The sequence below is a fragment of the Echiichthys vipera genome (assembly GCF_963691815.1).
Source record: "Echiichthys vipera genome assembly, chromosome: 8".
NCBI classification, from domain to species: Eukaryota; Metazoa; Chordata; class Actinopteri; order Perciformes; family Trachinidae; genus Echiichthys; species Echiichthys vipera.
In genome coordinates this window covers 11,960,397-11,977,319 of record NC_139833.1, presented here as the reverse complement: position 1 = coordinate 11,977,319, position 16,923 = coordinate 11,960,397, and the positions used below count along the sequence as shown (strand labels likewise).

Sequence of the window (16,923 nt, the reverse complement as noted above, 5' to 3'; positions counted from 1 at the left end):
TAATAGATAAAGTATAATCATAATTCTGAGTAAGTTAGGGTACGTGACGAACACAGACATATTCACAAAGGCTGCCTGTAAACCATGACAACAATCAGAAAAAGAAATGACTCAAACTGGGCAAGGCAGGTAAAGATTCTAGTTTTAAGTCATAGTAAGATTATATTATCACTTTTGATACTTATTTCTCACTGAGTCGCAGTATTTCACTATGACGAAACATTTTACTTCTTTCAGAATACTTTAATATGAATTCACAAGATAGAAAGTTAATGAGTCCCAAGGAGCCTTAGTTTAATAATCAGTCCGACATAGTTTATAAAACTATGACAGTCAACTTCAGATCTTAGTGGTTGAAGTCTGTGTAGCCGCACATGTTGAGTGTCTAGCTAATTATAACCTCAAACACATTTTAACACATTTAACACATACAATCTTTATTACACTCTTGCCTTTGTTTAAACTCTGCTGTTTTAAAGTTCTGGCAACAAAATGTCTCCACAAGAACCATTTAAAAGTTTGAAACTGATCAAAACTCTGCAGGTTTCCTCTTCACTACTGTCACATTTCACCACAGAGCAGTGGATCTGGAGGTTTTGGAGCTGACTGGGATTCTTGCTCAAGGGCTCTTTGGCAGGGTTGAGAGGGTGGGTTGTAACCTGACTCACTACCTCACTCTGCTGCCCCATGATGGGCCATTATAGTACAATGAAAAAATCTTTGGAAGACTTAAAATAGACATTATTACAGGGTGCCTACACTGGATTATCATGCATGTAAGATAACAAGTGTGAAAATCATGGACTGCAGATTTAAGAACTGAAAATGTTATACTGTATGACAATATTAGTATAAAAGTTGTGGCACTGTGCCTCCTGTGAAACTCTCTTTGCATCTAAATCCTTGCAACACGTTAACACCCTGATGGAGACCAAAGTAAAGCAAAATATATATATATCAATACTGGTGTATTGCAAGAGCAGTGCATGAGGTTTTTGTGTGGGTTGAATCATTTCCACCTGTTTCCGTAGCCGTTAATTGGCACATAGCCCCTGCATGTGTAGGATTAGAGGTTTTTGACATTTTCAACGCCCACCTTCATCGCTGTACTGTTTGGATTGAAATCTTACCTCAACGATTCATAATTCAGACTGAGAGTCACATACTTTACCTCACTACTCTGTTTTCTCCCTTCTGTGTTTTCCAGTGACATTTAAAAATGAAGCACAACAGGCTGTTTGAGCTCACCTGTTGCAGACCTGACGATAACACAGATCATAAGGCATTTGTGTTTCATTTGCTCTTTCCGATGTTTACCACTTTTCTGTGTTTTTTTTTTTCCACCGACATGATGGGTTATACTTTTGAACCTCTATTGGTGGGCTGCTGCTGATGCCGTTACTGCCGTTACTGCCGTTACTGCCGTTACTGCCGTTACTGCTGCAGAATCCCACCCTAACAACCTCCTGAGCTAGTTGATGTAGGTTTCTCAGAACCCCCCAGTCTCTCTCTGACTGTATACCACCATGACACACAAAAGGGGAAATACCCTGGCATATGTGACTTTAGGTCTCGATGTCAGAGCTGAGTAACAAATATCAGCACAGTTACAGCACAAAACCTGATGTTTTAACAGGACCAGTCACAACTCCAAAGAAATGATGAATCACTTCATCATATCAGACATATACACACACACACACACACACACACACACACAATAAACAGGAAAGCTTCAGGGGGGGTGACAGATAGTATGTATAATCACAATTCACAATAATCACTTGTATATCTGATAATGATACAGTCTAATAATCATATTTAGCATTCATTTCCTGTGTTCTGGTTGTGATAAATGATCAAAGAACAAATTGTCAAAGTAAAGGAGGCATCACATTTCTTAAATGAGCACAAATTCACCACTGAATAACGAATACTACCATATAAACCACAATAATATCATTGCTGTTACCAAGGTTGTTTCTGTTGTGGGTCTACAAGTACAATTTTAACACAGTCTCACAGGTCTCACACATACTTAACACCAAAAAGAAAAGCTGTGAAATTACTCACGTTTATCGCAGTTTTTACATTTTTTGCAGTTCAGGTCCACGTTGTAGGTATCAGTATACCAGCCAGACGTGCATGCTAAACACTTAGGATCACAAACGGTGTATGAACGCGAACCCATACGTTTACCTTGAATAAACACCAGACATAACAGTAATAAATCAATCTGTTTGCATCAAAACTATTAAATATGTTAATATGAAAAGAAGCGGGAAGATTGTACCTGGCGGGCACTTATCACAGCATAAGTGGGGTTCAGCCAGTGGCCATGCATATTGTGTGTCATTGCAGTGTATGGAAAGCACAGTAGACAGGAAAGAGAGACTGCACAGGAGAGTAAAAGCAAAATGAGAATTCGGCTGCATCTGGGAAGAAGAAGGAGAAAAATGAAGGAAAACAATTATTTACTTGATCAGATATATTCACATACTAACAAACACAATGCTCTATAGTTTGCACACCTTAGAGGTGAAGCTACCTGATATGAATACATACAACAGTAGGCTACTGATAGAGAAAATCAGCCCTGTACTAACACAACCATCTTTCTAACTTTACATCCTACTTCGAGTCAGTTGACAGGAAGCTTTTATCACAGGTTTGACTGACAGCTATACGGCTGAAAACACCTCGCTTACAGTCTTTACTTACCGTGGAGGAGAAGCTGAGACGAAGCTGTAACCTGGGACCCTCTGAGTGTGAGACTGAACAGGGGACCAGAAGTGTGTCAGGGGATTATTCATAAAATGTCAAGGATGACTCATTGTGAAAGCCTTATTTTGACAGTGTCTTTGAAATCGCTCTGTCCTGCTCTCTCATCTGTTTCATTTGCCTGCGACCCTCTTAGTCTGTGCACGAAAACATGCCCTCCTTCAGCCTCCACTTTATTTCCACAGGCACCTCTCGTCTTTCTCGTTTCACCCAAATCTTGTTTCATCTTTTGACTGAAAACAATCTCTATCTCTTTCTTGCATCCGTCTCTTTTTCTTCCCTTTGTATGTGTGTGTGTGTAACTCACATATTTAGAGAACCGTCCATCCGATCTTATTCACTCTTGGGGGTGTATTGCTGAGGACCCAGGGGAGTGCGTTGTCAAAGTTGGTGAAATTTGACCAGTTGGTGGTGCTATACACGCAAACTTTTTTTGAACCGCAAGTCACAGAAACCTTTTTATTTCTCCTGGACTCTCTGGGTCCAGATGACTCTGTCTCTCTAAATAGATTTTCTACCATTTTGAATTGTGTCCAAATGTTGTTTTTTTCGCTACACCTCCTTCACAATTTGGAAAAACCTTGAAAAGTGACTTTTTGCAGATTTTGATGTTTCATACAGTTTCGCTACAGTTTGCTCAGAGGTTGTGGGCAGGGCTTATATTAAGAACACTGTCAAATCAATGCTTTGTGCTATTCCAACCACATTTGGAGGACACCACTGGATAAAAGTGTCTACTCTTTACTTTGTCGGCTTTTAAAAATGGTGCGTGTTGTTATTTGAAGTTAACACACTTACTTAATGCTAGCTCTTCTGGTTTATAGCCTAATTGTTGAAAGCACTTATGAGCAGTCACTTTGGACAAAAGCGTCAACTAGTACTACCTACGTCACATCCCGCTTAGGGGTTATACCCAATAAGCTACCAGACTTTTTTTCAGGGGAGAAAAAGGCGCTGCTCTTCGGCAGGACCAATAAAAGCTAGGTCAAACAGCCTTTAGGGCGGCTCACATTCAAATGTGGGGCGTTTCGGCGAGGGAGACGCGCCTTATATCAGGTATTCAACAGTAATGGAAACGCCACTAAAATGTCTGAGTGGCCATGACATATTTGGCCCCTTTTGGCAAACAGGTGGCGCTTTAGCAGCACTACCTAACTATAAAGGAGGGGATCTCTGTCTGTGTAAGCCCACATATATGCAGTACTGAACCGGCACGCATTCTGTCACACACACTGCACGAACACATTCCTGGCAGCAATACAAGGAGCCTAGCAATCGCCTGGTTTTGAATGGGCACATCCCAAACGGGCACTGCACTAGTTCCAAGAAGTAACATTATTCGGATGAGCTACTCTGAAATCTTATGACACATAGTAGTGAGCAATAAAAGAGATTTCTATCAACAACACCAACTGTAAAGGTAATGCCAGAAGTGGCATTAGTCATCCTATCATGCAGATGAACATTCAGATATCAAGCTATAACTGTTTGAAGGTTCTGGTATGATGTTTTATATTTCTCCATAACTGCACTGCCTGTGTGTAATACTTTCTGATGATTATCTGTCCACTGTGGCTTTACATCGTCCAGATGAGAGTCAATAAACAAATGAGTGTTTGGGAAATTCCTTCTTTTAAAGTACAAGTAAAAACATGTTGTGTTATTAGTTGATTAGTGATGACCAGCTAATCTACATTTGTGTGAAGATATTTCCCCAACACTTTATTGATCGCCATTTGAAACAGTCACATCCTCATTTAAAACTGAATTAGACGCTGAGTGGTTATTTATCTTCATCTCAGCCAGTCAGTCCATTAAGCAGTCATGTTGTGCTCTGTCTTCTCACTTTCTTCGTCTTTGTAAGCAGGCTACAACACGTGACATCCTGTCAACTGTGAAACGGGGCCTAAGGTTGACGAGGCAGCATTATAAAGGGACTGCCTCTGTGGCCCCGGTGTGGCTCCAAGGAGTACAGGGATGACTAGAAGAGAGATGACTCTGCGTTAAAATCACTTTGAAGTGACTTTCAGCAAACCTGGTCATGCTTATCTTGAGGTTTCAGTCTTAGGCTGCTTGACCGAAAGGATGACTACCTTCAATAAGAACTTGCCAGAAACATGTCGAAGTCGTCGTGATGAAGTAAAACAGATAATACACAAAAGCTATTTTTTACTTGGCTTGAAACGCGAAATCTACATGCAGACTCAGATCCGTCCTCACATTCTATATGAAACTCACAGGTGTGTTTGCACATGCACAAGAAAAGACCTACAAGCCCCCATAAGGTGTGGTTGACAAGATTGAGAAGGCCCTGTTTTAACTGATGTAGTTTAGGTTGTGTTTTAGCCACATGCTAAACAAGCATATTTTCACAAACTAGAAGATGTTTTGGCCTTACAGCTCTTCTGTTATACGTCTTTCCATTGGGGTATGCCAAATAGGGGAAAATTATAGTAATTAAAAAATAGGGTGGGTGTTAAAAGGTTAAAGTGTTTGTATGCCAAATGTGCTAGTGTAAATATTTGACGACGCCTGTGTGCACAGTGAGAGAGGTGTAAGAGTAGAGAGGTGCAGACACATTTTTTGTCTGCTTGCTGAAAAGGAAGGCTGTGGTTTTTCTGAGGAAGCACTTGTCGTGCTCTGCTGACTGAGCTCTTTCATGTACTGTACCAGCAAAGTCACGTGAGGTTACACTCTGCTGGTCCACTGAGTAAAGCACCAGCCTACTCCAATTATGGTGCCCGCAATTACTGTCCATTAAGTTATACTTACTTTATTGTCTGCACTTACAGGAATGGAACTACAGCGAAGGTGAATTTTCACAATAACCTTTACTTTACCTGCTTATTATCTTTGACATATTTTAAGGCCTATTGAGGAGTAAATACAAGTTTACAGAGCTTTTAGTTGGTTAGAAATGCATATACAGCGTATATATATATATATAATAAATCTATTAAACATCTCTCAGTGTCCATTTAATACCCCTGACTGAATATCCTTAAAATGTACTCAATTTGGAAATTAAATCTATTCATTAAAGTGGGTCGTCTATCTCCCCTGAACACCCACACAGGTGTTTTCAGTTCATCCAGTCGATTAGACCCCTTTCTCAGCACTGTGTGGGTGTGTGAACTACAGTAAGGTAGTTCAAAGTGCTTTACTCAAAACTGTCAGGCCTGGCGAAATTAGGACTCAGATGCAGTCGGAGAACGAGTATGATAGGCTTTTATTCTGAAGCACTTGTATCTCCTTCAGAGGAAGTGACAACAAAACGGCTTTAAAACTCTACCTCATCAACAGACAGAGGAAAGACAAGAAAACAATAAACAGGGCTAGAAACTGAAATTCGCTCCCAAAGGAGGTGAAACCAAAAACACTACACTGGTCTAATAATGAATAAACTAAGAAACGTTACACCAACAGAAAATCACTCTCGAGGAGGAAAAGGACAAAAGGCTATTAAATGATCTACTCTATACTATGCTGAGAATAATTACAAAATCAACGCGCTCCACAAGGAGGGAGGAACAAAACAAAAGGCTATGGCTTTCTAGAAAACAAAAAGGGTTCACAACTAACCAAAAAAACTTTATCAAAAATCAAAATCACTCTTCTTCAGAGGTATACAAGGAAACAGAAAAACAAGCAAGGAAATACTTATTAATACTAATTTACAAAGGCAACTCTGTGGCAAGGCTGTGAAATGCTGGAGCTTCATGACAAGACGAAATACTCTGGCGACGTGACAGGGGAAGACAAGGACAATATATACACCAGGGAAGGGAGCACAGGTGGAAACAATCAGGGATTAGGGGAGACACCAGACCGGTGACACAAGAGGAAGGGCAAGTGACCTGAAACGAGAGGAGAGTTACTTTTCAAAATAAAACCATGAAATTCACAAGACAAAAAGCCCAAGACAGGGCATTCCTGACAAAAACATTAAAAGCCTTGGAAAAAAACGCCAATAAAATCACACTTAAATCAAATCAGTTTTTAGAAAAGAAGGAATTGATGGTGCTAAAAGGAGTTTTGCACTTGTTTTGTACTGTGAACACTTGCACTTACCATGGTCAGTATTTTAGACTTTACAGCTCTTTTCCTCCTGACCCCTGACTTTATAAGTTTTTTATTCACCTTTTGTTCGTTTAGGTAGTGTTTGGTTTTGTTTGTTTGCTTGTGTTGGTTGACTCTTTGCTGTGTATTATGCGAAGTATGGTCTGGACCCCCTCGGAAACAAGATGGTGCATCTCAAGGGGCTTATCCAAATAAATACATTTGAACAACAAGTGTATGTGTTTTTCCCCCAGAAAGTTATGTAGTTAACTTATGTAAAGTTCAGTATACGTATATATGCTGATTGTTATAATGGTAAAAGAAAAAAGTATCACAATAGGTGCTATACATTTATATTCTGTATTCATTGTAATTTTCATGTATTATGCAGACAGCAGGTGCTTTCTCAGCCTTGAAACCACCGTGAGAGTGTGTGCAGAGGAGAGATAATAAAGGAGTTTGTGTAGCAGTCAATTTAGGGCAATTACAAGCGAAAGAGCACTGAGGCCTTCAAGGAAACCGTCTGTGGGTGTGTGATATTTTCTTCTACCTATAAAAGAGAAGTGTACTCTGTATCAGCAGACCTCACCGGGCTTGCAGCCTGAACAGATGTGGTTCTCTGTGGTGACATCTCCAAAGATCTTTGCATTAATAAATATCTTAAGCTTGTTTGTGTGTGTCCAAACTGATCACTTCTCATCAACAGACCCGGGGAGGCTGCTTCACTGCCTCAACAGTTGTTTGTGTGCATATATTGTTTGTGCACAGAGGGCAACTTCATGCCAGCCCTGCATAAGTCAGTGTCCCACTTCGACCAAAAAAGTCTGGCTAAGGCTGAAAATGCACCTGAGTCTATCCTCTATACTTTGAGATGAGACACTGCTCTGTCAGTGAGTCACCTCCTGCAGACATAGAGACGCTCGCCTGTGTGCATTATAGTCTACGGGTTCTGGGATGTTGTCGCTTGAAGGCAGTCTTGCCATACTGCTTCAATTCCTTGAAATGGGTCTCGTGACGCAGCTATTTCCCGTTTCAGTCCGCCCCCGCTCGTGTTCAAGCCGAGAGGGGCAACCATCGCTCTGCCTTCGGTCCAAGAAAATGCACTTAGTTGTATTCAATTAAATAAAAATTCATGTCGACATATGGACCCGGAGTAAAAGAGCTATCCGTCGGTGGTTGTTCAGGTAAGAGACGCTTCTCGTGTCAGTCTGTGGGAAGGGGAGATTCATATCAGGCTTGAGGCTGTGTGGGTGGGCGTCATTTGTGGTGTTTAGTTAAACCGAAACCAGTGAGGCAAGAAAGTCTTAAAGTGTACATTTGGTTGTTAAACACATCGACGTTATCTGTAAACACGTAAGTCGACAGGTTGAGTTATAAGTTGTTATTGTGCGACAGGGAAGTAAAGAGGCGAAGCCGCCAAACAAGTGGCGCAGAGACACGGAGAGTCCTTTCTTTCAATTGGCTGTAGTCCAGTTCACTTCTCCCTGGGATAAGCTACATGGTTTATACAAATGCATTGCCTTTGTTTCTCTTTAATGTGTGCTGAGTTGCCTACAGTTATAGCTACTTACACATTTATTTATAGGACAGGAGAAAATGAAAAAAGCTCAAATAACTTTAAATATAGTGGAAAATTCTGCCAAGAATTCACCTTTCATCTCAAATCCCTTACATGTCAGTTCATATTTGGCATTAGAATCAAAATAAAAATACAATGGCTTTTACTTTTTAATCCATCTGTTTATTGTTTTTTGCTCACCTCTAGCTGACCTTGTCGATAGTTTAGTTTGATCTGTTTATGAGTTGACAAAACCACCTCTGAAACTCAGCCCCCTCCCACAAATCAAGTTCACCCACCTCAGACTTGTCAACTGTTTTCATTTGGACTATGTATTTGGAAGTATTTTAAAGTAAAACGTGTCTATAGCAAACTGTAAGGATGACCCTGAGTAATAATCATGACATTATTCTTATTAAAGTCCCCTGGCCTACATTGTATTGTAATATGACAATATGATGCTAATACATAGATAGATAACTTTATTTATCCCCGAGGGGAAATTAGGTCATCGTAGCAGCGGTGCAATACAATCAGAAAATAGCAGAATTAACAGATGTCTCAAAAGTCAACAGGTATTCAAAATCTAAAACAGACTGCAGGTTAGATACCATGTTTGTGGAAAAGCACTTTGGGTGAATTGACCCTTAAAGGTAATCAGGTCAAGGGTCAGGAGGGCTATTTAATGGAGTTTGGATATATTTAACCACTTAAAATTATGCACAAAGCCTTTAGTTACACACCAGAAAATATTATGAATGAATGGATGAAATATATGGAGAAAAAGTGTCCGTTCTTCAAAATATGAAATGAGTCATAGTTAGCCTGAGTAAGAGGGGTTTGTCCTCTTTAGTCTGGTTGTTTTAGGGCATCTCAGACTGAGCTTGAGCTGAGCTCTGCATTGTCAGATATACAGCTATATGTTTTCAGCCACAGGTGTCCTCAAGATGATATTACGAACGGGCCCTGAAAGCCCCAGCCTCACTGGATTGTTGTAACTTAGGCTGTTTAAAACTGACTGGGAACATGCACCACTAAAGTACAATATCTCTTATCAACTGAAAAGATAAAAGCTTTAAAGTGGTTCCTGCTTTATTTGTCAAACTTGAGGTGCTGTCTTTATTGTTGTGTTAATGGGACCGGCATTGCAAGCTGATGAAGCTTCAGGAATAAGATACAGTACATGAACGCATGTGTCAGCATGTTATGCATTAATGTCAAAGTACGGCTGATAGGAATTAGTATCCTGCCATGACCTTCTGTGTGGGACAAGCTGTGACCTGTTGGTGGTGCTAGATGACAGGTGTCACATAGGTCCGTGATCATTTGTCCGTCATTTTTTTAGTGGAAATTTAAAAAAGATGATGCAAAACCATAGTGGTTATTGTTAGTTTCTCTTGTTATTGTTTTTTTTACCTATGAAATTAAAACTAATTCATTAATTTTGATTTCATTGTAGATTTAAGGATGTACGTATAAGGCATTAAATAATTAGTTTTAACTAGTAGTGTGTGGGCCCAGAGCATACTGTCTGTCCATCATTCAGCAAAAGATGTAACAGAATGCATGACACCAACTATTTCAGTGGCTGTTTGAGCTGTTTTACAGATTGTTTTTGTTACAGGTGGCCTCAGATGGATTGAGTTAAACCTGTAAGATAATGGAGGGAGCTGGGCACAAAGGAAGATGGAACAAAACAGCCCCTGTTTGCACAATACTGCTCCTTATGGTGAGAAAAACTTTAAGTTCTTCACTAAATACTTGCATGAAACACTTCCTTGTGATGGACAATAACGTCTTTATACATTCATTGTATGTTCTGTGTCGCAGTGCATGTTCATCCCCGCTCTGACATCGTTACAACCTCCAGAGGAGCAGACGTGTCCACATGGGGACTATCCCACTGAAAAGGGAATTTGCTGCAACAAATGTTCTCCAGGTACCGTTGCTGTGTCCGGATTCACAGTAGCATGCATCACACATTCTTCTTCTTCTATTAAATGTATTCTCCAAAGTCTTAACTTTGTTTAAATGTTTGTGTTTCTAGGTTTTAAGCTTCAAGAAAAGTGTCATGCTACGGGTCAGAGAAGTAACTGCACACCATGTCCTGATAGACAATACACAGACGAGATGAACTTCTTCCCGAACTGCAGAAGTTGTAGACGCTGCAAAGGTAGAGCGACGTTACCCTTTCTGAATCAGTTTTACTACTTTTATTTGTCGGTGTTGATTCAGGTAATGAATGTTAATTTTTTCTGTCTTTTACACTTCTCTGCAGCATCAAAGAATGAAGTGGAGGTATCGAAATGCGAATCATATCAAAACACCATTTGTCGTTGTGTGTCGGGTTATTACAAGTTCGACATCGACTCGGAAACATACGAATGTCGCAGATGCACAAAATGTGGAACGGATGAAAAGGAAAAACAGACATGTAAGATCTGGCAATGTTATGAATTATACTAATACTCAGTTAGTATGTATCCTAAATCATTTTCTTTATCAACTATGTGGCTCATCAAGTATTTCTTCTGTTCAGTTTAAATATAAAACCCGACCCCGGATAAGCGGATGAAGATGAGATGAGATGAGATGAGTTTAAATATAATTGTTTTTGCGCACAGGTACACCGGAGAAAAACACTGTGTGCGAATGTACAGAAAATTACTACCGTGTCAAGGGCAAGTGTGAACCCTGCAAGAAGTGAGTATACTGATTATATGATTTCATTGTTCCCGTCCCGCTGTTTGGGATGGTTTTATTTCAAGTTTCAGATGGGGAAGTTGGTTTGTTGAATTGAAACTTGCAGCACACTTCCGACTACGTTAAATCTTTCCATTTGTTGGCAACAGAAAAGAGAAGTTACGAGACACTAAAAGTGGATTGCTGACACTTCAACATTTACTAAACAAGTGCCCATTTTGTTATGCCTGGCTCACTAGGCGAGGACTCCTGTCATATCTGGACAAGAATCCTCTCCTACAGAAGATCTTTATAAATGTTATTAAGATATTTGTGTGAAACATAAACATTGTTGTAAACATTTGACCAAGGTTTTCCTGATTCGACATAACCAAAACTGCCTACTTAGGCATTTGAAAAGGGAATTACCAGGGAAGATATAAACAGGGCAGCCAATTAATTCGTATCAGGGCAGTACCCAAATAGTCTTTATTTCAGTGAGGAGGGTGTCCAGTTATGATTTGCGTAAATTGTTATATAGGTAGACAGACAGATATTTGTCACAGATAAAAGAGGAAGGAGGGGATCCCAGAAAAACCTACTGCCCATACAGCCCTTAATCCTTAGTTACACACTTATCTTAGTCATTAGTAGTACTTTTTTATAGATGAAGCATTATCTTTCTTTTAATTACTACCAATTTCCTGTGTAGTAATAACTGTGAAGCCATATTCAAAGTGTTAACATGTAGTGGTTTGAACTCATTTGCTGGTGTTAAAAAAGGCATGTCGGCCTTCGTGTTAATCACTTCCTCTCAAGATGAGATACTTCCTCCTCTGTGTTGTGAAACGTCCTCTCTTTTCCCCACAGTTGTACCGCTGAGTGCAAACATCACTGTTCATCGCTTCCTACTCTGAATACAAGAGGTGAGGACCTGTGACAAGGATATGATTATCAGGCTAGCTTTTATATGAAAGAGTTAAACCACTATGAATTATAAAAGATCTGGTATTATTCTGTGGCTTCAAATGTTTTGTGTGTGACGTGTAATGACGTACAGCTGCACTGATGTGACGCTGGAAATCAGGTGTTTTACAGCAGTCTGACATGAACACAGGCTCAGTGTTCTATGGACTTAGATATATATATTTATATATAGAGATATATATATATATAATTTATTGTGAAAATCTATCTCATAAACATTTTTAGTTATTCATTTTAGTCTCCGATGTATATAAATAAGTTATAATGTTAAATATCAGAGAACAACGTATACGACACACGTCCTGTTTTAGCCAAGTTATATAAGCAAATAAGGTTTGAACCAAAAGTAGGGGTTTGCAGTGTTAATGCAATGTGAATTTTCCCAGTCCAGAGCCCATTTTTACAATTATTCCGACACCACATGAATGCAGCACAAATGGCGTATCTTGCCATATTTCAAAAAGTGAATCTTCTTCATGTACCCATGATTTGGATTCGCCCCAAAACATTATAGGTTCTTCCTTGGCCCATGAGACATCGGGCTGGTAGTTTTTCCGTAATACTGACAGTCGAACAAACAGACGGTAGTAAGTAAATGTTTTGCAGATTCAAGCTATCTGTGTTGGCAAATATGTGCATGTGCACACACACACCACTGTGCACCAAAGTTAAAACCAAACCTACGCCCTTGCTTTTGGCAGTAATATTACTTATAAAATGCTTTTACATCCGGGAGGCATTATACATTAATAAACTAAAAGTGGGAACGTTGCAATGGTGCATTGTGTTCGCAGGAGGCTGTTCAATACTTTTGGGTGTAGTTTCAGTCTGCACTATCAGACCTGTAGCAAACACTGTCACTATTTCTATCCACAGTAGATAAGAAGCTGTTTTAGGGAAAACTTAAATAAACACAAATTGATCAATTATTTTCAATTGGTCAGCCGATTCATCCATTTTATGGCACTTACCCTGGTCCACGTCATCTTAACTTTATTTTATTAGATCTTATTGTTACATAGTGCAGAAGTAGTATTGAAAGAAATCTGATATAATAAAAAATCCAGACTATCATCCCTACTGGTTTTCCATCGTTATGTATATTTCTTTGTTAGGTTTTATAACAATGTCTTAAACATTATTTCTTTTTTTAATGTGTATCCATCTTCATTTCTTCTTCCCTTTGGATCTTTATGAAGCTCCTTCTCATGCAAACGAATATCTTATCAACATAATTGCTGGAGTTGTAGTCGCGGCTGTGGTATCACTGGTGCTGGTTGGTCTCATCACCTACATCGCCACAAAACGGTCTACAGAGGACAAGTTGCAGAAATCCACTTGCCAACCATCGGACGTCTCCACGGACTCATGCATGGTACACTGAACTTACTGTCTGTGGTTACTTTTCTCTGCTTGATGTACGTCTACAGTTCATAACATTTAATTTGCCCATTGTCTCATAGCTATCCCTGTTCCACATCGAGGAACCTTCAGACAACATGAGTGTTACGGCTGTTCCCCAAAATCCTGTGGGTGAACAGGAGCCATCTAATCTGCCTGACTGTGTGCCCCTGGAAGTCAAGAGTGAGTGTATATTACACTGCACATAGCAGCACATGCTCCTGCACAATAGTCCAGTGTGTTTTGGCTCAAACATACAGAAAAACTATTGTTCTAATTCTTATCTCTTCCCCTTAACACACCGCTGCCCTCTCCTCACTCCCTTCTGCAGTCCCTGACCTGATCTACACGGTGCTGGATCTGGTTCCTGTGCCGCAGATGAAGCAGCTGGTGCGTTCTCTCGGTGTGAAGGACACCGTGATCGAACAAGCAGAGATGGATCACCGACTCTGCCGCGAGGCTCACTACCAGATGCTGAGGGTGTGGACTGAGAGAGGGTCACGAGCAGGTGGAGGTGGGCGAGAAAAAATGCTGCACTGGCCCTTAATGCAGGAGTTGTTGAACGAACTGAGAAAGATGCACCTGGGACAGGCAGCCGAGGAGCTGGAGACAAAGTACGGCATTCAGTAACTCTGCAACACGTGCCAAGTGGAACAAGAAGCTAATCAAACCAAGTATTGTTCTTTCTAGAGACTCAAAAGCAGCCTCAAAGCATTCAAACACACACACGGTGCTACCGCTAGCAGATTTATTTCACAGAAACGTAATTGAGAATACGTTTCTGTCCTAAAAACATAAAACATAAACTTTTATTGAGCTGATAAAGGTCTAAGGGCCGAAACATATTTCTTAATACAGTTTATTGCAGATACAAGGACAGTGTTTGGGAATTCACCAATCAATTCATCAATCACTTGCCTAAGGTGATTTATTCCTACACACATGTGTCTCCAAGAAAGTGAAGTTGTGCATGTGCCTTTTTCAATCAAGATTTCACAGAAGCCAGCATCACTGAGAACTCCTGCCAATCACTCACTGAGAAGAAGATGGGGTCAAACTACTGAGAGTGACGGATCAATTGGCTCAGGGAGTCACAGCAAATGTGATTTTGCACAGATGAATTCTGCTTTTTATATATATTTATATACACTGATACAAAATTGGAGAACAGAGTATGAATTCTTGATTTATTCTGAAATACTGTCATATTTCACCTGTGGCTATAGCACTGCTGTACTAGCATGTATTTTGAAATAATCAATGCACTTCAACAAAAACCTTTATTTTGTGAAAAAAAAGAACGAGATTTATTACTTTGTTCTCTTATTTTGATCTCCACTGTATATAAATATATCCTTGTATATGTTTTAAAGAAAGATTTTGACATTTCAGGAACTAGCTTATTGTTTTTGTTGTACGGAGTTCAATACCACTCATGTCTGCACGGAAAATAGGAAGCCAAAACCAGCAGCCGGTTAGCTTAGCTTAGCATTAGGACTGGAAAATGGAAAAAACAGCCAGCCTGGCTCTGTCCAAAGGTAACAAAATCCACCTACCAATACCTTTTAGGAAGCTAAAATGTTTATCTCCCAAAACTATTCTTCTCAGATCTTCATCACTCTGCAGAGTTACACGCTGGAGCAGTGAGCTACAGAGGTGTCGGTAGGTAGACTTTAGGTTTCCAGTCTTTATGCTAAGCTAAGCTAAAGGGGTACAGCTTTGTATTTACCATTCAAACATGAGAGTACAATTCTCATCTCCAGGCAAGAAATAGGGCTGGGTACCCTTAATGTGATACCGATACCAATAGAGTACTTAGTCAGAACAATACCTTTTTTTCTTCTTTTTTTTTAACTGCCAACACCATGTTCAACTCCACCACATCACAGACTGAATGTGTTGTAGCTGCGAGGGTAGCAGGCCAATCACATTGCGCATTAAAAAAATCAATTGCGTGACTGGCTGGGAGCAAAACCATACAAATAATATTGTTTTTTCTAGATCTGGGTACAGAAAGGATCAAATGCAGGTAGTGTTTGACTAAAGAAAAGCAAGAAAAGATGCTGAGTTATTTCGGTTGATACCTTTTTAAAAAGTATTAAGTACCAATACGCAGCCCTAGCAAGAAAGAAACTAAGATTATTTCCCTAAATGTCAAACTAATTCTCCTCTAGGATGTTTTCTTTTGGTGCTACTATAATGTGCATAATGTCTTTGTAAATGCCGGGGAATAAGAGTATTTTATGATTTCATACTGAACTGATCACTTATACAGCATGCATTCATAACCGCATTGTGTTTTGGATCATATTCATGTGGGTTTTTATTGACCAGCAAACTGTTTTATATACTGTGCCTACTCTATCATACATAGTTAGGTCAGTTAAGCTAAATATATTGCTGTTGTCACTTTTACAAAGATATTTTCATACTTTTTGTTTTTCACTTTTTTAGGAGAACAAAATGAAAAATCAAATTCAGACTATTCAGCCTGTAGCATAAAGTTAATTGGTAATGTTTTAATAGTAGTTCCAGGTTTCGTTGTTTTAACAGCTCCAGTCTTCTTTATTTAAATGTTATGGGGCAAATAACAAAGCAAGGGAAGTTTTTAGTTCCTCCTTAGTGTAGACCCGACCTCTGCCACTTTTCAAAGGCTTTTCCATTAGCATTCTTTTAAGCCCCATCATACGAGCATTATTCATAACTGTTAGAGAAAACAGGACACGCCTTGTCTCAGTCTGTCTCAGCCAAGTGAACTATTATGATGCTAGTCTCGGCCTGCAGATTCATATGTGAATTAGAGTACGAGTCATTCCTCACAGCACTTTAATCCTGTGCGAAACTATTATTATTATTATAACAGAAAAATATTGACTACTCCATGTAAAACAGTGTATAAAAGATCTTATGTTCATATCTGAACTTTAAATAAATGTATGTCTTTTATATCTTGTGTATCTGAGTTGTGCCATATATGTGCTGCCTCTGACGGGCTGAGAGTGAATGTTAGGGTGTGCAGATAAAGTATTAATGAGGATGTAATCGTGGATTTGACCTCAGGCACGCGGCCAGTCTACATTCCAGCATGAAGCTTTTAAAAATGTAATCGCGTTTGTAACGACATATTTCCTTCTCTTTGGACCTGATCTGATCTTTATTCCTGTAGTTCCGTACTTTTAGCTTTTCTACTTCCCCATAACTCACCTCTTTAAACCTGTGAACGCTGCTCTTTTTTCTACATTTCCCTTTGCTATCAAATACCAGATTCTCATGGTTGATTTCATATGAGTACCTCTCTTTCTGTTGTGTAATGGACAACAAAAACTGTTGCACAAGACCTCTGTTTCCCTCCTTAAAATTATTTGCCCAAGGTGATCAATAAGCCTGATTGACATAAAACAACAACAGATCATCCTCAAGGAACTCAGTCACCACCTTCCACTCTGCTTAGCACT

At 39.6% G+C, this 16,923-nt stretch overlaps 1 protein-coding gene across 1 annotated transcript; it reads left to right on the top strand.

The window, feature by feature from the left end:
• Positions 1 to 7,884: 7,884 nt before the first annotated feature.
• Positions 7,885 to 16,385, top strand: tnfrsf1a (tumor necrosis factor receptor superfamily, member 1a). Its single transcript, XM_083917714.1, has 10 exons — positions 7,885 to 8,024; positions 10,023 to 10,127; positions 10,229 to 10,337; positions 10,446 to 10,571; positions 10,677 to 10,832; positions 11,023 to 11,101; positions 11,951 to 12,006; positions 13,267 to 13,442; positions 13,531 to 13,651; positions 13,800 to 16,385. The coding sequence occupies exons 2-10, from the start codon at positions 10,059 to 10,061 to the stop codon at positions 14,096 to 14,098; spliced, it is 1,191 nt and encodes a 396-aa protein (XP_083773840.1). The 5' UTR covers positions 7,885 to 8,024; positions 10,023 to 10,058; the 3' UTR covers positions 14,099 to 16,385.
• The last annotated feature ends 538 nt before the right edge of the window (positions 16,386 to 16,923 follow it).